Genomic DNA, 27,216 nt, shown 5'->3' on the forward strand with positions numbered 1-27,216 from the left:
TGGCGCATGTCTTCGTGGGTCCATCACATACTCTTCCTTTTAATTATGAATACTTCATCTTTAATCTTCCAAGATTATTTTACTTTGACCTAATCCCTCTTTTCCTTTACCTCTTTTACTTTTAAAAAAAAAAAAAAAAAAAAGTTGAACCCCAATCTTGAGGATCCCCACCGCCCCGCCTCTAGAGTTTTGTGAGAGAAGTAAATCGTGAGATGTGTCCCAGCAGGCCAGAAAACAAGAACTGCATGTACACTGCACCGATAAGGAGTTCAATTCCATATCTCAAGAATCGAACTCTCACACTGCAACTGTGAGCAAGGCGTGAGATAACCTTACTTCTGTCCTTTGCACCACTGGACTATGCCCCGGGAGCTCCTTTATCTCTTTTACTTAAAACAACGAGGATTAGTTTTCGTTCCTAATTTTTTTTATGTTCTATTGAGGGCCGTTTGGCTGAACATATCTAAGTACTCTTTTTTGAAATACTTTGTGTAGATAAAATATTTTTTTTAAAAAGTTGTTATTAGAGAATTTTATCAAAAAACTTTTCTATAAGAATAAAACAGATCTGTGCCAAATGAGCCCTTTAAATTTAATCATGTGGCAAGTGATTTTCATCTCTTCAATACATATCCAAAACAATAAGAGAAATCTTGAATAAACTAATTAAAATATTCTCTATTTAAACGTCCTATAACAAATGTTGTACATTTTATGCACAATACTATACAAGATTAACTCCTTATCTGATTTTGAATTTTTCCAATGTATATATATATATTTTGGCCAAACTCATATTCAATCATACATTCTTTCAATAATATAATTTTGTACTTGGACCCTTTCTGTATACTTTTTAACAACACATAATCTAACAATATCACTCTAAATAAATCAAAATCAACATCAAACAAGAACTAATAGAGTAATCTAAATAATTTGCCCATTTTACAATGTCACGGATATTTTTGTGCGTAAAAAGATTATTTTTTAGGCTTTTTAAAATATAAATTCTTTTAATATAAAAATGTGACTTTGAAAATTATATTTATAAAAAAATTATTGAAAAAATTTTAATTTGTCATGTGGCCTACTTATATAATAATTAATTGTGTATAAGGCTATCTTAAACTTAAGCTTAAAATTAAAGTGATCTAACAACAAATTAAGTTGTTGGGCTTAGGATATCTAAATAAAATGTTGATCGGATTATATGTGTAGAGATCGGATTCCTTATATTTCATGATGACTGAAATATATATGGTGACTATATATAGGGTTATAATCTTTACTTCATATGTAACTTTTCATTCTTTGTGTCATCACTTCAACACAAGAATACGAGACAAAGTGCATATTGAAGAGAAAGATCAAAATCCATAATCAATAATCAAGAAGAATAAATTCAATAATCAAAACTATGGATTAAAAAATAAAATCAATAACAAGGATTAAAGAATCAAATAAGGCAAAATTCTTGATTAAGAGAAGTTGAACATTAAGAGAAGTTAAATCTGCAATATTCAAGATTCGGAATCAAGATCCAATAATAAAAATTCATTTTCAAACAATTAAGAGATTTTTCGCATTATTAATTTTCTAGTTTTATAAAGTTTAAAATTTCAATATAAATTACTTGAATATGGTTTGATAAAGTTTAAAAATAAATTTAATTTATGCATTTTTATTTTTTAAGCTTAACTCGGTAACGTACTTTTGCTCTCGAGATACATAAAAATCAAAATTAAAAATCCAACCAACTATTTCTTGGCAAAATATTGTTACATGTATATTAAGTTTATATAATTGATTACATAATACTACACGTCTTATATCATTTGTTAGTTTAAAAAAAAATTAATTTTTTATCCAATCTTTTCTCTTGACATCTCCATGTCATTTTATTTATATAATATCATTTTGATGTACAAGTATTTTGCGTTAAAGTTTCCTATTTCAAATCAATTTTTAACTGCCATGATATTTTAATTCTGTAACTGTATTCTTTAGATTTGCACTTTACCTTCCAAGCATTACGGTCACTTCACTTACTCCTCTCGCAATTCCATCGCTTTGAGACAAGAAACATTTATCAGACACTTTCGGACAAGTTCTTGATTGAATGAATAGTCTTAATTAAAGGGGACTGATTAATGATGGCAAGCTGTACCCTTTTTCCAAGCATTTTAGCATTCTTGTTGTGTAGCTCCGCCGTGGTTGTGGTGGAATCAGGGATAGGGGTAAACTGGGGCACGTTGTCCGTCCACAGACTGTCGCCGGAGACTGTGGTGAATCTGTTGAAGGGCAACAAGATTTCAAAAGTGAAGCTTTTTGATGCAGACCCACATTCGCTTAAGGCTTTGATGGGGAGTGGGATTGAGGTCATGGTTGGGATTACCAATGACATGCTGGCGGCGCTCAGCTCCTCCTCCGCCGCTTCTGATTTGTGGGTATCTCAGAATGTCTCTAGATACATGGTTAAAGGCGGTGTTAACATCAAGTACATCTCTCTCTCTCTCTCTCTCTCTGGTTAATGTCTACATACTTTACTATGCTTTATTCATTTTTGGGGTTTTAGAGTTTGGATTGTTATCTTGTTTGTTGAAGAAAAGATTTAGATTATACACTTAGCCTCTTTGAAAGCTTAAGCTTTGGGATGAGTTGGTTTATTATGAAAAAGACCGGATTCAAGTTTTGCCATTGTCCTTTTATGATAAAATTATCATCAATAGATCTTCCTTGCACCCTCAGCGTGATGAAGAGAAAACACACTACCTCTCTTAAGATTTTAAGTGAGGTGGTTCAAAATTGTTTACGGTCTTAAGTTTTCTCAAGAATGTATAGTTACTACTTTTGCGATTGTTTGTTGATGGAAGGAGTGAGGAAAGGTAGTGGTAGATTTTAACCTATGGAATACTACATTTTAAAGTATCAAGTTTATTATTTTCTAATTTTTGGGTTAAAGAATTCCGAATGTAATTGGGGCAAAAATACAAAAAAAATAAAATAAAATAATAATAATAATAATAATTTGCTTGATGAATATGAAGTTCAACAGACTACGAATTTTGCATTCATTTACTTCGGATTATGTGTGATAATCAAATAATTTATTGAAAAAAAAAATGCAGAACTCGTATGGGTGGAAAAACAGTTGAAGTATCTTTACACTGTCTATCAATCAAGTTGCACTATATAATGTCATTGATGTTATGGAGGAGATAAATTTCACATGCTTCACAGTCATGAAACGGCTCCTGTTACTGTGCTTTACGGAGCTTGATATGAAAAGCAATGATTTTTTTTACAATAACGAGGGAACTTTTGAACATGAAGGATATTCTAATGCATAGAGCTATATAAGTTACGATTTGGTAGAGCCCTACTTGTACTTGCCTCAAAACAGCGTCTGTTGGTGTACCATTGTATGATGGGTTCGTTGATATCCTCGAAGAATGCAATGAGGTGCATTTAGGTGTAAGATTTGTGGGTTGTGATGGTTCAATTGAATGTGGTTATAAAAGAAGTCTGCATAGCCCTTGTCGACGTTGGATGTTGGTGAAAACTTTCACTTAGTTAACTAATTTGCATTCCTGAAACACTTAATTGCTTTGCTGCTGAATTAGAGTCCACTGCAGAGAGGTCGCTGAAGTCTAGAGCAGAGTTCTTAAGAAATAAAGCTTCCTTTGCATAACCTTGAGAAGTTGAGGATGAGACGAATGTTTGCATTTGGTTTGTTTGAGCTCCAACAAGTCAAAATTCTTGTCTTATGTTAGTCATTGCCAATTGGGATAGCACTTTGCAGTTGGCTATTGTCAAGACAATTCGTAATTTGGATCTTTGAGTGAAAGATGTAGCATAAGATTTTTATCAATATGATCCATCAACAATGACTTTGATTAGACAGAACTAAGCTTTGGATAGGTAAGCATCATGTATTCAGAGTAGTAATCTAGAACTTTGAAGACCAACTCCAAGTGAAGGGGAGCGTCCAATAGTAGGATTACTGTCGAATAGTGACAATCAACTCAGATTGTAGGACAGCTCACTGCCAGCTGTTCTCCACCTCATCCAATGGCATGTTGTAATTTGATTGAAGATAGGATTTTTTCTGTGTAGTTTAGGCTGTGTATAAATTGAGATTTTGTGTACTGCATTAAGTAATTGCTATTCATTTGTACGGCTTTTCAATTCCTGAGAAATTTCAGAATCCTCTTGAAGGACTTCTCTCTCCCTTCGTTCTTCAAGTCTGCAATTAGCTAAATATGTGCTGAGTTATAAATTAATTAGAAGAGACAAAATCCAAGTAAAGAACTGTTACAGATGATAAAGAACCTAGCAGAGTCATATGTGTTGTGATTTTCCGATCATAAAAGGAGAAGATAAAAGAGGAAAAATAATTATATTTCTAGCTTGAATAGAATTTACAATAGAGTATACAAACTCTGAAAAAAAAAAACCTCTCACGAACTCTCTCCAATCTTTCTATTTTTTTTCTCTCTTTTACACACTACTTTCTTCCTCTCATGGGACATAAAATTCTCTTTATAGTAGCATATATTTATAGAAAAATTTTGGCTACAAATCGTCATAAATTTCTAGCCAAAAAACCTGCCACATAGTTTATTGTTGAAGAATCAAAATGGGTGGCTGCCTTCAATTTGTCTTTTGTATGGGAAAAACTTGCTCATTAAGAAATTGGTAACAAATTGTTGCTGATTTTCAATGACTTCAAAAGGAAGAAATTGATTAAAAAATCAGCTGGAATTGTAGGTGGAATGCGACTGGACTTATCAATTCTCCCCCTCCAGTCGCATTTAAATCAATTGTTATTTGACAACCATCACAGCTATGTCTCTGCATAGCTCTAACTTTTCTCTTGGAACCACCTTTGTTAACATATTTGCTGGATTCTCATTTGTGTGAATCTTTACTAGTTTCAACATTCAATAGTTGTTGATCCATCACTTCTCTTATCCAATGATAGCAGATGTCGATGTGCTTTGTCCGAGAATGGTACATTGAATTCTTACTTAAGTCAAGAGCACTATGACTGTCACAATGTATTTTATAATCCTTTTACTTGATCCCTAATTATTGGAGAAATCGCTTTAATCACAACATTCCTTTACCTGCTTTCGTTGCTGCAATATATTCTGCTTCTGTTGTAGATAAAGCAACACACTTTTGTAATCTTGACTACCATGAAACAGCTCACCCTGCAAAAGTCTAGAGAAATTATGAAGTAGATTTTATATTATCAAGATCTCCAGCCATACCTGAATCCGTATAACCTTCCAAGATTGGATCAGCTCCCCCATAGCACAGATATATCTTTGATGTATCTTTAAGGTACCTGAGAATTCACTTAACTGCTTCCCAATGTTCCTTTCTAGGATTAGAGAGAAAACAACTCATCATGCCTACTACATGGACAATATCTGGCCTTGTACATACTATGGCATACATTAGGCTTCCAACTGCTCAAGAATAAGGTATCAATAACATCTCTCTTTCTCTTTCTTGGATGAGGGGCATGAATTTTTGCTCAATTTGAAGTGGTTGGCCAATGGAATGCTGACAGGTTTGACATTATGCATGTTGAATCTCTTGATAACTCGTTCAATATACTTTTCTTGAGATAGCCACAACCTTTTATTCTTTCTATCTCGAGTTATGTGCATTCCCAAAATTTGTTGAGCTGGGTCTAAGTCTTTCATGTCAAAGGACTTGGAGAGTTCCTTTTTTAGCTGGCTGATTTTTGTTGCATCTTGTCCAACGATCAACATGTCGTCTACATACAATAGAAGAGCAACGAAATTGCCATCTAGAAACCTCTGAATGTAAACACATTGATCTGCAATAGTTCTTTTGTAGCATTGGTTCACCATGAACGAGTCAAACTTTTCGTACCACTGCCTTGGTGCTTGTTTAAGGCCATATAAGCTTTTTTTTCAATTTGCAAACGAAGTTCTCTTTGCTTGAAACTTCAAAACCTTCTGGCTGCTTCATATAAATTACCATGAAGAAATGCTATCTTGACATCCATCTGTTCAGGCTCTAGATTCCAACTGGCTATTGATTCAAGGATAACTCGAATTGAGGCCATCTTTACAACAGGTGAAAAAATCTCGTCAAAGTCAATTCTCTTCTTCTGAAGAAATCCTTTGACTACCAAACGAGCTTTATGTTTTATCATATTTCGGCTGCCATCTTTCTTGAGCTTGAAAACCTACTTATTCCTTAATGCCTTCTTTCCCTTCGTAAGTTAAACTAACTTGTATGTTTGATTCTTCTTTAGTGACTTCATCTCATCCTGCAATGCTTGTATCCACTTGTCTTTGTCCACTTGAGTTTGTGCTTCCTGAAAGCTCTCCGGCTCTCCTTCGTTAGTAAGCAAAAGGTCCTCTAATTTTGGATATATCGTTGATGGAATCCATCCTCGTTCAAATCTTCTTACCTGTGGATCGTTGATTTCAGGAGGTGCATTATCATGTGGTTGATGTGATGGTCCGACAATTTCTGGTGAAGAAGATTGTGACTCCCTCTGATTAATATCCTCTTCTTCATTCTCCTGTTCTGCTTCCGGCATTTCCTCATGTACATCGTCATAACTATGGTGAATTGTACTGGTGCTAGATCTGGAGCAATTTTCTGGGCACCAAAATTGGAATTAGGAGATATAGTGGGCTTTTCGATGTCTTCCAATGTCTGGTTTTCACGGAATACTACGTCCCTACTTTTGATGACCTTCTTTGTTTTTGGGTCCCATAATCCGTATCCAAATTCCTCATCTCCATAGACTATAAAGATGCATGGAGTGGACCTTGAATCTAGCTTTTATCTTAGCTCCTTGGATATATGTGCAAAGGCTAAACAGTCAAATACTCTCAGGTGAGAGTAGAAGGAATATTTACTAGACCATACTTTCTCCGGAGTTTCAAAATTCAACGGTATTGATGGTGATTTGTTGATTAGGTAATAGGTGGTTCGAATAACTTCTCCCCAAAATGGCTTTGGCAGCTTAGCCATACGTATCATGCTTCTGACTTTTTCCATGATCGTTCGATTCATCCTCTCGGCGACTCCATTATGCTGTGGGGTGCGTGGGACTGTCTTCTCATGTCGAATGTCGTATCTTTTGCAATGGGCATCAAACTCTTTGGAAGTGTACTCGCCTCCATTATTTGTGCGAAGACACTTCAGCTTCTTTCCCGTTTCACGCTCTACCATGGCATGAAATGATTTGAAGTATTCAAATAGTTGGTCCTTTGTCTTCAAGAAATATACCCACACCTTTCAAGAAGCGTCATCAATGAATGTTAAAAAATACTTATTACCGCATAGTGATTCAACCTCCAAGGGACCACAAATATCGGAGTGTACCAGATTGAGTAACTCTGATTGTCTTGTTGAAGAGAAATTGAAGGAGACTCTATGTTGCTTACCAAATAAACAGTGACTACAAGGATCCAGCACAGCTTCCTTAGCAACCGTGATTAGCTCCTTTTTTGTTAAAGTAGACAATCCCTTCTCACTCATGTGACCAAGTCTCTGGTGCCACAAATTTTGCGAAGCTTCACGTTCTACTATGTTGAGGCTATCCATATGCATTTTTACATGAGTCTTGTATAAAGTGCCACATATATGTCCTCAAGCGACAATCATGGAGCCTTTCATCATTTTCCATGTGTCATTGCTAAAGTGATTGACATAGCCCTGTTTGTTAAGGGCTATCCCCGAAAGTAGATTTAGCCGAAGATTAGGTACATGCCGAACATCTTTCAGGGTTATTTTACACCCGAGGTTCGTTTGTATCTAAACATCACCAATTTGCTCGATCTTAGAAGAACTGGTATTTCCCATCTTCACCGTACCAAAGTTGCTAGTTTTGTATGTTGTGAAGAAATCTCTATGTGGAGTGGCGTGGTAAGATGCTGCTGTGTCTATTGCCCACTCAATATCTTTGTTTGAGACATGAAAACATGTCTCCTCATAGATGGAGCAAATAGTCACCTTCCCAGAAATAGTGACTAGTGTCTCTTCTTCCTTATTTTTCGGTTGCAAACTGTTGTGGCCTTGCTCTCGTAGCAATTTTCTGTAGTTCTTCTTCAAGTGGTCCGCCATACCACAATAGTAACACTTGTAAGTAGGCTTCCTTCCATCTATGTATCTGCCCCTACTTTTGCTTCTGCCTCTCTCCCTGCCTCGAACACTTCCTTGCTGTCTTCCCCGGTTCTCTGTGACAAGGGCATGTGACTGGTCGTGTCGACGTCATTTCTCTTGGCCTCTTCATTAAATAGGGTATCCTTGACCATAGATATGGTAAGTTTGCCGTTGGGCTGAGTTGCCGAGAGATATTACTAGTGTCTCCCAACTATCAAGAAGAGAACTTAAAAGTAGTAAGGCTTGCGTTTCATCCCCAAGCGGCATCTCCATAGATGACAATTGGTTCACCAAGCTCTGAAATTCACTGGTGTGCTCAGCGACTGAAGTTCCACTCTTTAACTTCAGATTCACCTAACGCCTCATCAACAGGACTTTGTTCCGAGCGATCTTGGCTTGGTACATGTCCTCCAGAATTTTCCAGAGGGCATATGCATCTGTCTCGTGTGCCACATGGTGAAAGACACTATGGTCAATCCATTGTCGAATTTGACCGATAGTTTCCTATTTAGCTTCTTCCACTCTGTCTCCTTGATAGAATCGGGGTTTACACCTTTAGTTTCTAGGGGGTTATACAAATCCTTACAACTAAGGAAGTCTTCCATCCGAGGCCTCCACAGTGTGTAATTGGTGGCAGCGAGCTTGATCGTAGCTCCTAATGAAGATTCTTCCATTGACATCTTGGCTTGTAAACGCTTTATTAAAAACGAAGTTGTATAAAAAAACTACAAGGGCCAATTGATAAACCTCGCTCTGATACCACTTGTTGTGATTCTCCGATCACGAAAGGAGAAGATAAAGAGAAAAAATAATTCTATTTTTATCTTGAATATAATTTACAATAGAGTTTTACAAACTATCTAAAAAAGTCTCAAGAACTCTCTCCAATCTCTCTATTTTTTTTTCCTCTCGTTTACACACTACTTTCTTCCTCTCATGGGACATAAAAATTCTTTTTATGGTAGCATATACTTATAGAAGATTTTTGGAACAAACTGTCATAAACTTCTAGCCAAAAAACCTGCCACATAGTTCATTGTTGAAGAGTCAAAATGGGTGACTGCCTTCAATTTGTCTTTTGCATGGGAAAGACTTTCTTATTAAGAAATTGGTAACAAATTGTGGCTGATTTTCAATGATTTCAAAGGAAGAAACTGATTAAAAAATCAGCTGGAATTGCAGCTAGAATGCGGCTGGACTTATCAATTGACTTATCAATATGTGAGCAATATAAAATGAAATAAGTTTGATATTCGATAACCTGATACTAATAGTTCTATTGCTGCCGGTAAATCAAAAGATAATTTCTCACCGTCGGATAGAGAAGATTATAGAAAAACAATATAGCTATTGCTGTTATTGGTCATTAACAGCATCCTGGACACCTGTCAGAATTTAGCAGTGTGTGTGCAAAAGAATGCTACCAAGTCTTCTACCATTAATGTTTTTGTGGAAGGACCTGTTTTACGTGCATTAGTTTGTAAGGGATTCAACACTTATTTTGCTGAGGAACAAATAGATAACATGAGAGATGATTAGTTCCAACTTCAGAATCTTCCTGCCAGAGTAAGGTCCTGTGAGTAATGCTTGAAGCACAAGCACCCAGTGCTCAGTTTTGCAGCAGTTGCTGATGCCAAGTTTCCTCCGAAATGAGATTTGTGAATGCAAAAAACTTTGCTTCCTTGGCACAGACAAATATATTTTCTTTGTCAGACAATGAGAAAAAAAAAATCCACTGAATTGAAAAAAAACTCGGGAATTTTTTAAACCAAAATTTTTTTGGGGACCATTTCCCGTTTTTCTTAGACATTTTAAATAATTCATTGGCATTGTTGTTTTGAGTGGATAAAAATTTCATGTTATCTTCATGCCACTGACTTTCGAAAGTGCTATCACCAGGTATGTTGCGGTAGGAAATGAACCATTTCTGACGAGTTATTCTGGTCAATATCAATCTTATGTTCTACCTGCTATGATGAATTTACAACAGTCCTTAGCCAAAGCAAATCTTGCAGGCATGGTAAAGCTGGTTGTTCCATGCAATGCCGATGCCTATGAATCTTCTCTGCCATCACAAGGAGCCTTCCGACCTGAGCTGACCCAAATTATGACACAGCTTGTTACTTTGTTGAATTCCAATGGTTCCCCATTCATCGTAAATATTTACCCTTTCCTCAGCCTTTATGGAAGCTCGGACTTCCCTCAAGACTATGCATTCTTTGAGGGGACGACGCACTCCGTGATGGATGGACCGAATGTTTACTCCAATGCTTTTGATGGAAATTTTGACACTTTAGTTGCAGCGCTTGGAAAACTTGGTTTTGGCCAAATGCCCATAGTTATAGGTGAGGTGGGTTGGCCAACTGATGGGGCTTTGAGTGCTAATCTGTCTGCTGCAAAGGCTTTTAACCAAGGTCTTGTGAATCATGTTCTTAGCAACAAAGGAACCCCATTGAGGCCGGGTGTACCCCCTATGGATGTTTATCTTTTCAGCCTCTTTGATGAAGGGGCAAAAAGCGTACTTCCTGGGAACTTCGAGAGACACTGGGGCATTTTCTCTTTTGATGGCCAGGCAAAGTACTCGCTAAACCTCGGGAATGGATTATTAAAGAATGCTAAAGATGTTCAGTATCTGCCTTCTAGATGGTGCGTGGCAAATCCATCCCGGGATCTTTCTGGCGTAACCGATCACTTCAAAATTGCTTGCAGTTATGCTGACTGCACTACTCTCAACTATGGGGGATCCTGCAATGGAATTGGGGCGAAGGGAAATATTTCGTATGCATTCAACAGCTACTATCAAGTCCGAAAACAGAATCCTCAGAGCTGCGAATTCGATGGGCTCGGGATGGTCACTTTCTTGGATCCTTCAGTTGGCGATTGCAGATTTCTTGTTGGGGTAGCAGATGGCTCTACTAATTCTCCAGGTTTCAGTCTGGGAAGTAGGAAGACTGTATCTGCATTGGTTATTCTTTGGGGAGTCTACATTTTCCTCATGTGAACCAGAGGTTTCTTAAGTGGGGTTATCAAGCTTCCCCTCTTCTGAATCAAACTGCTTTTGGAGAATATGAGAAGTATACTGCACAGATATCATTCCTATATTCGAAGTTACCTCTGATTGCTGTCTAGTCCTTTTAGTTGTAGGAAGTGATGTGGAATCATCTTTATAGTTAGTGATATATTAAATTAAATATGTCAGTGCCCAGTTTGTATTAAGTGAATTAAATGAAAATTTATTATTTAAAAGAGTTAGTGGCACTCGACCTTATTCCAGTAAACTATACTTTTCAGAGAAAAGGGTTGTATATTGTGTCCCTTACAAATGTACCAAACGTGTCAATAATATCATCAGCACAATTTAGAACATACAATTATGTTCATAGGAATCAGTGCAAATGTGCTCCAACAATTGAGGGAGCTCAGATTGAAGATAAACTAGGGAAAAAACGACTCAAGTAATTAGAATGTCTCTTCGCAATAACAAACATCCATCGTACTATTATAGTTTCGACCTCACGCATGTGATATTCTTGTCCTAAAATGTAGAAAAACATGAACAATTTTGGTCTTAATATGAAACAAGGAGCTAGTTATTACAATATAAAACATCATTTTACGATGAAGAAACTGAGAATCTTCCCGCTAACTAGGAAGTGAGTTCAGGAAATCTGGAGCCACATTCACAGCTACCGAGACCAAAATTATGCAGTACCTGACAGAATATCGATACATACTAAGATAACATGAGTAGCATAAACATTAGCATAGAAACAGGGCAAAGGGAATTCTAACTGATTAAACTAGGAAAACAATGGAAACTGGAGATTGTTGAAGTAATCTTACCACAGAGTTCTGTCACACCGCTGCGCCTGATTCTTTGAACCTGGCAAGTTCATCCAGCGCATCCCTAAGATTAGTTAGTTCTCCCAGCGCAATTCTAAGGGGTTCTTTTATCTTCTTTTCCTTTGCCTAGGAGAAGATACAAAATGAGAAAGGTTGCAACCTATCGATTCATTCAAGATCTTGACTATTAAACTACGAGCTTGTTTGGGAGAGATTTTTCTGAGTGAAAATGATTATTATTTTTTATTTTTTTTTTATTTTTGGAGGATGTGGTTAAAATTTGAAAAGTAGGAAAAAGTTATGGGTCCCATAAAATGTGGGATTGAAGATGATTTTGGAGGAAAATCATTTTCAAAAAATCTCCCAAACAAGCTCTTAATGAAACACTCAACAAGACTAAACAATATAATAAACAATATTTTAATACATTTCTCTACTTAAATAATGGCCTATTGAATATTCGTAACCAAACATTTCATTTCATGATACAGCAAGTTAAATTGTAAAGTTGATTGGACTGGCCAGTATCTCAGGTAAGAAAAGAGGCTAAAATCTTGTTAATAGTATTGTCCATTCACGTTGAATACTGCTTACCAAGCATAAACTTAATTGTCATGAGCATCAACAAAACTATAAGCATGTCAGCATAACAATAACTTGAAGCAACTAGAGTAACGCAATCAAACATCTGTGTCTTCTCACGTATGCTATACCTTCAGGGACGGGATAAGAGCAAAAACTTCTTCAACAGATTCGGCACGAAGGTTGGCAATTTGGCAGATCTGCAACCATAGAAATTATATTAAATGCACCATGCCTGATATACTGTGAAAAAAATCAACTTCCAGAGATCAATACCTCAGCATTAGAAACTCCATATTTCTGGAGAGGCCTAATTTATGTTAATGGATAAACAAAAGTTGAACATAGAGTAGGAATTAACCATAATCGTTGATATGAATAACTCCTAGAGAGGTGCAAGAGAAAAAGTTCAGCATTGATCAAAGAGAAGGATACTGAAGTATTTTTCTAACAGTCTGGGATTTCGAACAGTAGCTGTCTCTCTTCGCATACGACAGTCCGCTATCAAATGAACTGATAATGAACAAACATTAGATCAATATAACATACTAAACGAAATCCATATGATTAAAATGGAAACAAAACAAATGAATAAAACAAGAAAAATTTACTTGTTGGGAAAGGAAAGCAAAGAAGTTTTAAAAGCTAAATCTGCACTACTCACACTGGGAGTTTTATATTCGGATCCTCAGACAACATAACCATCTGCTCTTGGATTCCTTGCAAGATTTCTGCAGCTTCGCAGTCCATCAAGAATTCACTATTTTCTGGAAGGCACGTGCATCAAGATCTCTTTACAAGAGTTGAAAATAGAAAAAAATTGACTAAATTTATAGCCTGAAATGAAATATACTTAACAAATTATTGCAACAAACAAACAAGCCCAAATCTGCCAAACAGTTCACATAAAGGCCCACCTCATCTTGCAAACAAAACATTCCCTTCAAACATGTGCATTAGATAAAAACTATCTACACAACTCGAATATTTTATGAAATAATTCAGTGACTTTCAATTTGTATTTACCACTATTCTTACTCATCAATATTCTTTCTACTGTGAACATAATAAATTTATTCCAATGCACTTAGGAACCCACAAACAACTTTTACACAGTTGAGAGAGCAAGAGAGGGACGGTGACAACTGGTTCACCGGAAGCACTGACCTTGTTCAAGTCTCCGCTCCAGAGGAGAAGGTACTTTTGCTTGGGGACTCCTGCTGCCATTAGCAATCTTGTCTTCTTTTCCTGCTTTTCCGCCGGAACCTTAATAAAAATAATTTGTGCATGAGAAAAAATCTAAAATGCAAAATCTTTTCTACAAAATAAAATCCACCAAGAAAACTTAACAAATCATGTGGAAAAATGATAAGTTGCATATAAAACATAAGAGGTATGAGGCAAACAAGGTAAGATACTGGATATCAAACCTTTGGCAGATAGTCTCTACCTTCACATTAAATTTTGGAATATTGCCTTATAACAGCATTTGAAATAACCAGTTCAATGGATAGAGCAATTAATAGAATAGATACTCAAGAAATTGAACAAAAAAAGCATATCACAACATAAATTTTTTTTCTTAAAATACATAGTAACTGTAAGAATTATAAATTAAATTCTACCTCCCGACTCAAACTGAACTTTTCTTCCTCCCTTTGACTTTGCTGAGCCGTTGTCCTTCCCTTCAATGATGTGACACATAATAGAACAAAAAGAAAAAAGATATCAAAACAAAGCACAAAACCTGTAATACAGAAGTTTCAAATTTAAGTACGTAAGAGGAAAAAATAAATTGCTGGTTGCACAACATCGTTGCAGAAACATATATATTTCAACTAGCACCATAATTTCACATTTCCACCCAGCAACAATAAGTTGAAACATTCTCCTAATCTCTATAAATGCGAAAAAGGAACTAAAAATTAACATAAATAGATTCATTCAACGAGACATAAAGATTTACTTTATTTTCTGGAACTATTTCCACATCCAGGCAGGTGATTGATCTTAAACCAATGCCATTGCATGGTGAAATTCCAGTCCATTCATATTATTAATTAAAATTACTAGAACAAGCAATCAAATGGAGATAATTCATATCCACATATCACAAACAAATATTCAAAGCACAGTAGCAAGAACTTATCTATATACATAATATATTAGATTAAAAGCTCCAAGAGATGAAATCATTTTATCAACGATTTTATCCAATCCAAATTCAAAAAATCCAAAATACCCATGAGATGAAAATTAACTATGGACGATTTTACTCAAACTATATTTACACTATTCTATAGTACCCTTTTTAATTATGAGTTTATTAGTTAACATTTATAGATCATGTTCAGGTGCGCTTCTTTCAGAAAAGGAAGCCACATAGATAAGATACATAGTATTTTTCTAGATTCATATTGATCGCACATTGTATTTACATGACATATTTATGTATTTAAGGAGTCACATGTCTAACGAAAAAAGAACATACATGAATGTGGTTTATTGGGATTTATGTAAAAGGTACTTATAGTCACTCTAAATTGCCATGTACTTCGTCGCTTTTGATATGGAAGAGAAAGAATTGATAAGTAATTTAGCTTCGTATTCTTGAAATCGATACCTCGAACAGAATGACACGAGAAATATAGAAGAGGAAGGCTTTGTGGTGGGTTGAAGATTCTTCACCTAAAGTCCTTGAAAGTGATATATCGCATGTGAAATGAGCCACAGTTTTGGGATAGATGAGCTATTGGATATTGTGCAAATTGTTGACAACAATGTGGATTTCTGATTCACAAATTTAGTAAGTTGGATGACATCATCATTTGTTTAGCTTCACTTATGGTTCATAAAATTGATACATCAGATGTTTCAAATGAAATGAGCATTTCTGGTTTCCATTGCTCTGGGTTGGAAGTAGGGTTGGGCAAATCTCCCGAACTGAACTCGACGGTTCTTGTCAAATTAAATACTCGAACGGGTATTTGAATTGAGAATCGACGGGTACGGTTCGGTTCTCGGTTCTAGATCAAGAACCGAATCTTTCTAATTTTTTTTATATTGAGTAAATCAAATTATTTTAATTTTAATTTTTTCTAAACAAATTAACAATTTCTAAATCCAAATTTTTGACCCAATAATTTATTTCATTTCTAATTTTTCAATTTTTGGCCCCATTACCCATTTTATTGTTTCATTTCTTAGTCCAACAAGATCCAATCCACTAAATAACTCTAAGCACCTACACAAAAGTGCATAAGTTGTCTCGACTCTCACACTCACTCTCGCAACCTCGCTGACATTTCAAAACCTATACAATCGTCGGCCGATGCTGTGACCTCTGATCGAAGCTGCGACCTCCGCCGATCGAAACCTTAACTGTAGCGATCATTTGAATAAGGTAACCTACTAGTCTGTGGCATTCCAAAACTATTGAATGTATCATTAGTTGTATTTATATAATGTTGTTATAAATGTTAAAAAATTTAATTATAGTACAGAACCGAACGGTACCAAACTGAACCGAATTGAACCGAACGGAACCGAAACCGAACGGTTCCATAATTATATTTGGACCCGACGGTTCCATTTACTAGATACCCAAAAATTTTGAAACCGAACCGAACCGAACCGACCCGCGCTCACCCCTAGTTGGAAGAGAAAGGCTTTAGGATGTTATGTTGTGTGCAGACTATTGACAACCATGGATTCTAATGGGCGTGTTACGCAAGTTGGAAGACCTCAGCATTCATGCAGTGAATAAGACTATTTTTCTTGATATTTTTTTCCGGTTTCTAAAAAGCACAAAATTATATTGTAGAAATTTTTGTTCTTGTCTTCATGGGCTTTTCAATGTTTTTTTTTCAAACTATTAGAAGAAACGTCAATTGTCTTATATCTGTGATTTTCCAATAACAAGAAACATATTAGTCTGAAAAAACGAAGAAAATTAAAATTTTTACGCTCTCTAAGAAAATTTAAAAAATAATGTGCAAGCTGACCACGACCAGTAATCTCGAAGCAAGCAAGAACACATCACAAATAAAAAGTCCGAATGGTAATTGACTAAAAAAGTCAAAAATTTACCCGACGATTTATGGGCAGATTTTCCGCCTTTGGAGTTCCCAAACCCTTGTCCTCCCGTTTCGCTCATATCGTCACGAAGTACCTTAAAAACTTCATTTGAAACAACACCAACGCAAAATCAAAATTTTGCAGTAGAGCCACAAAATGCTCATGCATTCACATTCATACATATGTGAATTAGAATTTCTCATGTGATAACCAACAAACTAAAAAATTCTTAAGACTGAAACGTGGTTAAAATTAAATTGGGAAAAATAAAATATTTTGAAATTCTTAACCAATCTTTAGCAATTTTTCAACACCCCCAGAAAACAAAAAGGAAAGAATTAGCTCATTTACTATTTTGTCCACGATATTCAGAAAGCCGCATATAAAAAAGTGACGAAAATTGAGAAAGGTTTTGTTTATCACCTTACAAATTGCCGAGAGAATCTGATGTCCCTTGGATGGCTGTGGCAGCAGCAGACTAGGAGATTGAGGAAAAAAAGGAAGAATTTATTGAACTAAGGGGTTACAGCCCACTGGTGAAAATGATGTTCTTTTTGGAAAAATTAAGGACAAATTAAAGTAGAGGTCCTCAATTTATGTGTTATAGGCAAATAGATGTCTACATCTAATTCTTGAAGGTCAAATTCTCAAGTCTTTCCTTACTTTAACAATCCATCATTCCTTTCGAGGGATGGATATACAACACCCTTGATAGAGTGAGAAGCCAATCAACGAGTGGCAAGCGAACAACGGGATCACTATGATATGCAATTCGCGCATGAATGTACATAATCATCAAATGTTAGAACATTGAGAGGAATGAAAAAAGTCCATAGTTATTTGTGTCGTACTTTACAAACAGTCCAACCTGTTGATAATTCTCCTAGGTTTAATGGGAAAAAGTCAATGTTGCAATTGGTGACTACCTACAGAAAGCATGGAAAGTTGTATGTAGTTTCAAAATAAAAATTCTAGCAGACGGCTTTTTTTATTTCAATTCACATCAGCGTTCTCAGGTGGTCAAGAGTTGCGGAAGAAAGGAACTGAGTAGATTGTGGGAGATGGGAAAATAGGCATGGATGACTCAACAAATGTGCTCGACTAAATATGTAGCCATGGAACTGTTAAATTACTATTCTTTTTGGAAAAATTAAAGTGAAGGGTCATAAATATATGTGTTATACGCAAATAAATCTCTACATTTAATTCTTGATGGTCAAATCTTAAATCTTTCCTTATTTTAAAAATCCATGATTTCTTTCAAGGGATGGATTTACTTCCATAAAATCACAAGACAAATGTGTTGACATTTGTTGTTTTTCTTAAGATGTTGCACACAAACAAAGTGGTAGTGCAATGCAAATACCCATAGCTCGCCTGTGGTATTTTTTTACTTATGAAATATACTAATAATTGGTACTACATATGCATGAGGTCTTCCATCAATACTCGAAGTTGGTTGACCTGATTGTACCAATTTAAATACGAGTGATCAGATCTAAAAAATGAAAGTAGAATGATATGATTGCACAAAATTAAAAATGAGAGACCTAAATGCAACTCCACTCAAAATTAGGACAATTAATTCCACTAAATTGAAGATGCATGGCCCGGATACAACTCTGCCCAAAATTGAGTGACATACCATTTAACCCCGTCTTCCATGCAACCTTTTTGGGTCCCACGACGTTCGAGCAAAAGAACGCTGCTATGCTGCCAGGGAGGGTGCACAATGGGTGAGGGCACTTTTTTGGCCTTTTTAATTACATGGATCTCGTATGAGTCCAACTCTCATGGGGGTGTAGATTAAACAATGTGTTAACTTCTTTCTATCAAATAAGTTTAACTCCAGGTAGCATAAGATGACTCCTGACGCCACTACATTTGAAAAATATATATTTAACCCGTCTCTATCCTCATTTTCTAAAATTTATTTTCAATCCGACATTTTATGGATTTCATAACTTTCCAACTATATATTTTCTCAATTTTTATCAAAATTTACCAAAAATCTACACCAAAACAGATAGCTTAATATTTTATAAAACAGTACGAGTTCAGTTGCATATTATCCAAATTTATTTCGAATATAATTGAAGACAGACGTCCTTCTGATTCAAATAAGACCAATAACAACAAACCGAAGCATCCACTCAAGCAAGAAATCTAACATATATACACACACACACACACACACACAATGTTCAACATTTTGAACAGGAAAATATGCAATCTAAAAATTTGCCAACAAGGTAAGGAATAAAGAATTCGACACAGCCTCTCTGCATCCGATCAGGCCAGCGCTTTCCTTGTAAATGTCTACACGCAGAATTGCCATGTTGTCTCACCAGAGAAAGCCTCGGAACTCAGGTATCATCGACTTGTGAGTAAAATACAAAGCTCAGGAATGTGGTCGTTACGTCTCTGTATCAAAAATAAATCAGACTTAGCAACCAGAAAATGCAGCTATCTCAATAACAAAAAATAAAATAATCATTAATATCAATAAAATGGTCATCCAGTGGTTGGACACTAAACGCTTATGGTCTATTGTCTACCAGAACTGAATTTAAATCGCACCAACAAGATACAGTACACTTACTTGAGGTATTTAAGGATCATGTTCTTCAAGAGAGATTGATGTTGTATTACTAGGCTCCACCATTCTTCTTTGTCAATCTTCCCGTCATGTTTAGTGTCAGCTTCCTCAAAGGTCTGAAACAGAACCGTGATATATTTATTGCGAGAGATCCCATGGTAAATTTACATGCATCGTGTACTTTTATATATAGATCTAGAGATCTCATCATCTACTAAAACAGGGCAAAATTGCCTCCATAGCGTAAACAGCAAAGTTCATATTCACTTATAAAACACTCACGAAAATTGAAAATAAATATAAAATCATAAACTTTATCAACTGTACAACTCAACACAAAGGTTGAGTCCACACGTGTCTTATATCAGCAGGTCTTCTGTTTCTACGCGGCTACATCAGGGCCCATTTCAAAAGTTAAAGACGAATTCAAACCCTTGCTCAATCATGTTATTCCATGTAATCTCAATTTTTGCTTTTCCTTTACAAAATACAACCAATAGTGATCCCATTACTTCTCTAAGCAATGCAATTAATGACCTTAGAGTGTGTCCAAAGTTTCCCAAAGTTCCAAAAATTTTAACCTGTTCTCTCAATTCGAATAGGCAATAGGTGCAACCTCAACCATTTCATGAAGATAATAATTTTTTAAAATGTGTCTTCTTTAAACCCCACAAATCCATCATCTCACACAAACTCAACAGATAATAACTGTGAATGGAATCAACTGTCCCAAGAACTTACCTTTTCAATGATGCATTCTATCACATCATTCGAAAGATTCATGCCAGATTCAGCAAGTGTGGCCACTACCATTTGCTTTACCTACAATGACACAGGAAAGATCAAAATCATTCGTACACAAGCTCGAAGAATGTGAGATGATTAGAAGTTTGAACCAAAACATGAACGAAACTGAACAAATTCTAATAGATGGCTTTTTTTGAAATTATGAGGGGTGATACTCATAACACATAGACAACGACATGGTGATTTGGAAATTCCAAAATTATAAGATAACAGTGCCCGGATACACAAATAAAAACGTATGGATAAATTTAGAGCATGTTTGTTTCTCATTTTCATGGTAAAAATGCATTTTTTAATAGTGGTAGTTGAAAAATGTGTGGTTAAAAAATAAAGAAAAGTTTTAGTTTTCCGTGTAATATTATTTTATTGAAGAGTGTATGGTTAAAAATTAGAGAGAGAAAAATGTATTTTGAGAAAAATGGGTACCAAACAAGGGCTTATATCATATTAGAGCATAGAACATTTAATTATTGGAAATTAATAATATATCAAAGATGACAGTACACTATGTACATAGTCTTCCATAAAGAATAAAGTGCAATAGTGTCGAATACACATGTCCAACAGGTTTCATTTTTAGTTGGTTTTCTGAAATTTACACGTCAGATGTGGAACGTCTGATGCCCAACATTTTGGGCACATTGTCCCATAGAAATGTTCATGCAGATTGGTCAATACAAACTTATAGGGCCCAAATATGCAAGATCAAGTAGTAAGGCAATTTAAAACAAGGAGCAATGTTCCCAAAAAGAACTTAAATTAACTTCCTAAAATATATATATATATATATATATATATTCTTTGAAAACGCATGACCAAAATTAGGAAAATATTTTCCATGGAAAAAAATAGAACAAAAGTAGGAATTTGGGTGGAAAAATGACATTTTCCATGAAAAAGCACTCTAAGAGAAAAATTATGCTATATGTAAAATTATATTGATACGGAAAAAAAAAAAAAAATTACCTCCTGTCTTCCAATGTATCCTTGCTGTTTGAGTTCATATAACTGGAATGAAACTGTAGAAGGAATGTTTTGGTATCACCAGCACAAAGCAAAATCAGTATCACTAATTACAAGTTAGAAATACAGAAGCAACTGGAGAATAATTAATCACATAAAGTAGTATCAAATGATGATATCCCTAATTCTATTGTTATGAACAAACATCTTTCAAGAAAAAATGTTTCAGAAAACAGAAAAGTAAAACCATAATAATATGGAGAAAAAGGAAAAACAATGACAATAAAAGGATGATTGTTACAATCAATCTTATTGTCAATTAAAGCATTTAGGTGAAAAACTGAGAGAGCGCATGCAAACTGGTCAAAGTCTAATAGACCATTGTGCTTTGTATCAAACAAGTCAAACACCTGGGAAAATAAACAAATCATATAGTCAGAGCAATAAAAGAAGCTTTTCTAAATAACGAAAGAAAAGTAATTAGCAAGGGAAACAAATCCAAAGAAGTTTCATGCTTAGTTGGTAAATAGACAATAAATTCAAACAGAAATGAGAGCAACTGTGCAGAGTTACAATAAAAAACAGTGAACATCTGACAGATCCTATGGTGGTGTTTAATAATCCTATTAAGGCCTGAAAACTGAAAAGAATTAGGTGATGATTAAATTTATGCTTTTTATAGAAAAATGAGATTGCTGTCTGCATAAAAATGGCACAAATTTGAAGTTGCAGAGAGGAAGGAATAGAAAAGGAAAATATACAAACTATAAATGCTCGAGCAAAAAATATTATCTTCTAACTTCTTTCATGTATGTATCTTACAAACTCAAGGATCTCAAACAGTATCTGCATTACTCTTTGAAATTTTGAATGATAGCAAGTTATCTCTCAAGGCATTCATGGCTTGCATTACTTTTAATGTAGTAATTTTGATATATAATTGGCTGTACAGATACTCAGGTGCAACTTTAAGGAAAGGACAAAATTGTAAAATTTATTGTACTTGACTCTACCTTCACATTATTTTCAAATTTAATTGACAGGGTAAACTCAATTAACAGCACTTAACACCATCATCTAAATTTTACAGCAACTTAAAACATTTTAGTACTCATTTCATTGATCAGCTTTTGAGATTTATCAGAAGCCCCCAAGACTCTCCAAAAGAGTTCAATGGCACAATGAGAAAAGAGAACACATTCAAACATGGAAGTGTCTACAGTTAGTATGATTACACAATATTTTGGGCGAAAAGTAGAAAACACTGCTGCCAAATGGCAATGATGGTAGACATAGGATGTGATATCAATAAGCAGGTGTTTGGCCCCCATTCTTAGCTAATTTTAATGGATGGAATAGTGTTTTTTTGAAAAATGTGTGGTTGAAAAAGAATTAAAAGTTTTAGATAGGTGTGTAATATTATTTTATGGAAGATTGTGTGGTTGAAAATAAGAGAGAGAAACGGAATGAGAATGAGAATGAGATAAGAATGGAGGCCAAACATGGGCTAAATGGATATGCTTGATGCGTGAAAACTAACCCGATCAGCAAACAAGCTCTCCTTTTTGTTTGTCTTAAAAAGTGCAAGCTGGAACTCCTCCTGACGAAAAATTATATAAAGAAACAGAAGAATTAAATCAAGATTCAGTAAATGAATAAAAAAACAACAGAAAAGAGTAATCTTTAGTATGGATATATGAATGCAAGAAGCAAAAATATTCTCATGTTGTGATAAAACGATTTTATATAAAGTCTGTTACCTTGTTGATGAGTCCGTCATCAATCACTGCACTGCTGATCTTCTTAAACAATTCATACAGTGCTTCTATATCACTTACACTAACTGCAGGAAAGGGATGAACAAAGAGGAAGAAGAAAAACTCGTTATTAGCAGGCATTTATGTGCTTAGTTAAGAAAGTGTAAGGACGGAAATGAGATGCAATCCATTGGATAGGTATTAGCAGAAAGTAACAAATTACTCTTTCTTATATAGATGTCAAATTGAGGGTATTTGCTCCCTTCAGCTTAAATTTCATTCTACACACCCCCCCTCCCCCGGGTTTCCGGCAGCTCAACCTCCACACACAAAATAAATGATTAAACAGGTACTAAGAATATTTTCATTAAAAATTTTTAAATAGGATCTTCTTAAATATCTATTCTTATATCATTCATTTGATCCTTTAGATCTTCCTGAGCATATTTGCTCATTCTTACCAAATTTCCAATGGAAGAATTAAATGACTCAAGGCGTTCAATAGCATCAAGTCACCAAACCCATTCATTATGTTAAACATCTCTTAACTTATTCCAATAAAACGCCACACCATCTTTGAAAGAACAGAAATATGAAATCAAGGCAGTAGTGTGAATGTTGCTTCAAACTACTACAAAAATTTGAAGTGTCCAAGAAAGAAAGCATAATGACATACATACAGTCTCCCTTGCAAGAGCTTCAGCATGTCCCAAGCAATTAGGTTGCTTATACGTTTCAGAATCACAGAAGTTCATAACTGCAGAAAGCAGAAGCTTCACTCCTTCTAGGCACTGTACCATGATCTTTTCCAGAAATCATAACAATCCAGGCCTGTATGACAATAAAATTGAAACCGTTTACATCCTGTATAAGCAGAATTACTGTCAGTGAATAACTCAAACCAACTTTGGAGCTTTTGCCTCGTCCAGACTGGCATGCGTGAAATAAATGAATAGCCAAAGAACCTAAAAGAACACATAGACGTGGTAAATTGGTTTAGTTATGTTTGGTTTTTACGTTTACTTCATTTATTCCTCCAGCTCAATCAACAGTAATTGATTGCATAGTGTTAGAAAGATCATGATGTCCTACAGAATTACTCGTACAACTTGTTTAGTTCATTGGAATTGATTGTTGATACTTAACATGTTGGTGTAATAAGCATTATATAGAAATATAGCTTGTATCTCGACCCATTAATTCATATGATGTCTCTCCATATTCTGAAAGAAGTAAAGAAAAATTGGTCATAAACTGTATTTGTTTCCAAAATTATTTAACAGGCCTTGAAATAAAAATCACAATTTCAAAGAAATAGGTGCATAAAAGTTATGCAGTGTACATTAACACAATTGTTTACCTTCACGCTAGAGGCTGATGTTCTAAAACACATCTTCACAATAGTCTATAATGACTTAACTAATGTTTCTTACATGTGTTTCCTCCGTAAGTTGTTTGATATCGTAGTGTGCTATATAATTGAATTGATATGTTTTGATATACATAAGAATTTTCCTTGGAGACCTTTAGCTTGTCATCAAGTTTTGTAAATGGGTATTGTTACTTGTCCTCTAAAATACAAAATAAAGGCAAAAACTGGAATAGAGAACAGAAAGATTTCGTTTCAAATAAGATTAGGGTTTAGTGTCTATATGCTGTTGCCAATTCAACAACTGCAATAATTGAAATATCAGTATATCATTGTTCAGCAGCCATATCATAGTAAACGACAAAGTTATTGCGGCAAAAAAGACAAAGAGAACAATAAAAGAACTAAAGACATTGAAGTATATTTCTTGTGCATTTATAATTTGACTAAGGCTCATGATTCCATAGCATCTTATTGTCCAAAATATGTTGATCGGGGCTCACAGTTTCCCGAGTAGGACTTGCATTTTAAGAAAACCAGGAACAACAGAGTGCTCTGATGCAATTTATACAACCAAGTAAGACATTGTTTACATACAGGTGGGAATAATTTGAAATAGTGGAGCCATCATTATTTATTATGAGGACTGCAATTTCAGAAAACCATTATTTTGACCATTCAAGTATTACCACACGCGTAATTACCAAAAGAATCTCTACGAATGCAATTCAAATCTTAAAAATCCATGGAAGATTCACTTTTAGACGACGGCAGTGATAGCACAAGTAAGAGGACCTAAATGTAGATCTCATTGCAGCAGTACAGCATGGATGACACTGAAATCCAAAATGAATCATTTCAAGCGAAGTTAAATTGTTGACAGATTGAAATACTTGTAACCACGTGCTAGTGGAAGAAACACATATAAAAGTCTGTTCAACATAAAGCTGTAAATTACATAAAGATTTCATCTTTCCATAAAATGTCAATCTGCATATTGCCACACAAACTGACAAACACGATGAAAATCAATTAAAATCGGAAGAAGACGAATGAATCCAAACCAGGGCACTGGGAAGCATAACCCTTTCTAGAGATAAATTTTTTCTCCATTGCACTTTACTTACAAAGAAAAAAAGGCAAAATTTCTGTTCTATTTTCAACAAAAATTACAGGACAATTGAGTTATAAGAAACTTCAATCTAAACATATCAGTAAAGAATGAAAGAATGAATCTGCAAAAACAGGATTTTGAATAAGCATGAGACAATCCCATGCAAAATCAACCTAAAGATCGCTTATTTTTCTGAATTAATATAAAAAAACACGATTTGATGCATATAAATTATGACAAGGAACTAGAAAACACAAGAACCAATGTGCATTGGTAAATTGAATGGGAAAGTGAAAACCCTGGATCCGTTCAACAAACTTCGCCAAAATCTCAATTTCTCGGGTTTTAAAATCGCCCTAAAAACAAAATTCAACATTTTATATACATGTAAACAATACTGGTTAAAGAAGAAAAAATGGCAAGGGGCGTACCTTTTAGGCAAAAATGGGAATGTGGGAACGAGAAGATAACAGAGAGATGCAGGAGCTGGGATTAAGCTTTAACATTTTGTTTTCTCGGATTAAAAAAAGACAAATTTTGAACTGCTGGTTCTTGTGAAATAGTGGTAATGGAGAGTTTTTGTGGTTTTTACTTGTAATTTAAGAAATAAAGCAGACATCAGATGATAGAGATTGATTATGAATAAGACTACTGCGGCCAGTACGGAAACCCAGATAGTGACAGGGCGGAGACTTATCGGCTGCCTTGGTTGCCGACGACGGGAGGAATTAAAATTAAATTTTCAGCAAATATTAATAAAAATGGTGAAATTGTTGGAATGCGAAAATAAAATTATTCGAAAATTAAAAATTTCTTTAATTTAATAAATAAAATCATCTAAATGATCATGTGTATGTTATATCAAAAATAAAATATTCGATTTTTTTACCTTGATTATCAATTCTTGAATTAATTTCAAATCACACACTTTCAACTTTTTGGATTACGAGGTTTCGGCTTTTAATTGCGAGAATTTGATGTTTCAAACTTTCAAATCTTTTATTCTACTAAAGTCAAGACTACATTAATGGGTGGATACCCTCTTGAACTACACAGTCGAATGAAGTAAGAAGAAAATTCTCTCCTTTTTCTCTATGAACAAAATGGAATTATATATTTTGTTCTAAAATTTCCATGTCCATCTATTCTTTATTTATAGGGATAAAGATGTTTCAATTCATGTACAATAATAATTCCAATTTCAATTAGAAGTTTTAATTAAATTCTACATCCAATTAGTATACTGTAATCCTGGAATTTCAATTATAATTAAAATCAAGTTTACAATTTTTATAGCAATTACAACTAGGTACAAAAATTTTATTGTAATTATAATTAAACTCAAAGCTATTATAATTATTGTAATTAAGTCTCAATACTTTATAGAGCTACCACAGTGACCTAATCAGACATATATTATTCAAACTCTAATAATTAGATCATATACAATCGACCTTAGATCATCTAATTTAATTATTAGTCTTTACTAATCATTTTACTAAAGGCAAAGACTAAATTCTTATAATATATAAAATTACAAAAATTGAGTTTATATATTTTATCTCAGCCCGAAATTTGATAATTAGGTACAAGTATAAATAATCGTTTTATATGTCTAATTATTCTTACTAACTTAAGTACAATTTTCTTCAACGATCATGTGAGAATCATCTTTATTCTCAATAATAATTATTTAATAAGTGATTGAGGACACATGACAATCAATTGTATTAAATGATGTGCAGCAAAATTTTCTAGCTTCATCCAAACTAATAATCATTAAAAATAATTTTGAGATGTAAGCTCACTAGCGTTAATTCACAAGATTGTATTTTTACATGAACAATGTTATATTTTTAAACATTAATAGTTTAAAGTAATATTTTTTCAGAAGCATTAACATGGTAAAGATCATGTTTTTACATGAACGTCATATTTT

The 27,216-nt window shown here is 34.6% G+C and overlaps 3 protein-coding genes across 3 annotated transcripts; 1 reads left to right on the forward strand and 2 right to left on the reverse strand.

The window, feature by feature from the left end:
• Positions 1–1,966: 1,966 nt before the first annotated feature.
• LOC111396902 (glucan endo-1,3-beta-glucosidase 5) lies at positions 1,967–11,444 on the forward strand. The gene is made up of 2 exons (XM_023023504.1): positions 1,967–2,500; positions 10,066–11,444. Exons 1-2 carry the CDS (start codon positions 2,154–2,156, stop codon positions 11,165–11,167), a joined length of 1,449 nt encoding a protein of 482 aa, XP_022879272.1. The 5' UTR covers positions 1,967–2,153; the 3' UTR covers positions 11,168–11,444.
• Positions 11,445–11,603: 159 nt separating this feature from the next.
• LOC111396903 (DNA-directed RNA polymerases IV and V subunit 4-like) lies at positions 11,604–17,231 on the reverse strand. Its single transcript, XM_023023506.1, has 10 exons — positions 17,092–17,231; positions 16,681–16,770; positions 14,217–14,276; positions 13,759–13,857; positions 13,256–13,358; positions 13,027–13,104; positions 12,868–12,901; positions 12,723–12,791; positions 12,010–12,135; positions 11,604–11,878 (listed from the first exon to the last, which is right to left on the reverse strand). Exons 2-9 carry the CDS (start codon positions 16,745–16,747, stop codon positions 12,022–12,024), a joined length of 624 nt encoding a protein of 207 aa, XP_022879274.1. The 5' UTR covers positions 16,748–16,770; positions 17,092–17,231; the 3' UTR covers positions 11,604–11,878; positions 12,010–12,021.
• Positions 17,232–18,798: 1,567 nt separating this feature from the next.
• On the reverse strand, positions 18,799–25,787 carry LOC111396904 (calcineurin B-like protein 2). Its single transcript, XM_023023507.1, has 9 exons — positions 25,709–25,787; positions 23,471–25,633; positions 22,798–22,880; positions 22,578–22,637; positions 21,243–21,447; positions 21,041–21,093; positions 20,009–20,089; positions 19,271–19,383; positions 18,799–19,092 (listed from the first exon to the last, which is right to left on the reverse strand). Exons 2-9 carry the CDS (start codon positions 23,592–23,594, stop codon positions 19,035–19,037), a joined length of 777 nt encoding a protein of 258 aa, XP_022879275.1. The 5' UTR covers positions 23,595–25,633; positions 25,709–25,787; the 3' UTR covers positions 18,799–19,034.
• Positions 25,788–27,216: the final 1,429 nt, after the last annotated feature.

The sequence above is a fragment of the Olea europaea genome, chromosome 7 (assembly GCF_002742605.1).
Source record: "Olea europaea var. sylvestris chromosome 7, O_europaea_v1, whole genome shotgun sequence".
NCBI lineage: Eukaryota > Viridiplantae > Streptophyta > Magnoliopsida > Lamiales > Oleaceae > Olea > Olea europaea.

Excerpts from the sequence above, each read along its gene's own strand:
- LOC111396903 (XM_023023506.1), bottom strand. The coding sequence starts at position 16,747 with ATGAGCGAAACGGGAGGACAAGGGTTTGGGAACTCCAAAGGCGGAAAA. Across the intron at positions 13,858-14,216 it reads AGTTCAGTTTGAGTCGGGAG|GTTCCGGCGGAAAAGCAGGA; the intron begins GTAGAATTTAAT and ends ATTTTTATTAAG. Across the intron at positions 12,792-12,867 it reads ATGGAGTTTCTAATGCTGAG|ATCTGCCAAATTGCCAACCT; the intron begins GTATTGATCTCT and ends CTATGGTTGCAG.
- LOC111396902 (XM_023023504.1), top strand. The coding sequence starts at position 2,154 with ATGATGGCAAGCTGTACCCTTTTTCCAAGCATTTTAGCATTCTTGTTG. Across the intron at positions 2,501-10,065 it reads AAAGGCGGTGTTAACATCAA|GTATGTTGCGGTAGGAAATG; the intron begins GTACATCTCTCT and ends TGCTATCACCAG.
- LOC111396904 (XM_023023507.1), bottom strand. The coding sequence starts at position 23,594 with ATGGTACAGTGCCTAGAAGGAGTGAAGCTTCTGCTTTCTGCAGTTATG. Across the intron at positions 22,638-22,797 it reads ATGACGGACTCATCAACAAG|GAGGAGTTCCAGCTTGCACT; the intron begins GTAACAGACTTT and ends ATTTTTCGTCAG. Across the intron at positions 19,384-20,008 it reads TAGAATGCATCATTGAAAAG|ACCTTTGAGGAAGCTGACAC; the intron begins GTAAGTTCTTGG and ends GTTCTGTTTCAG.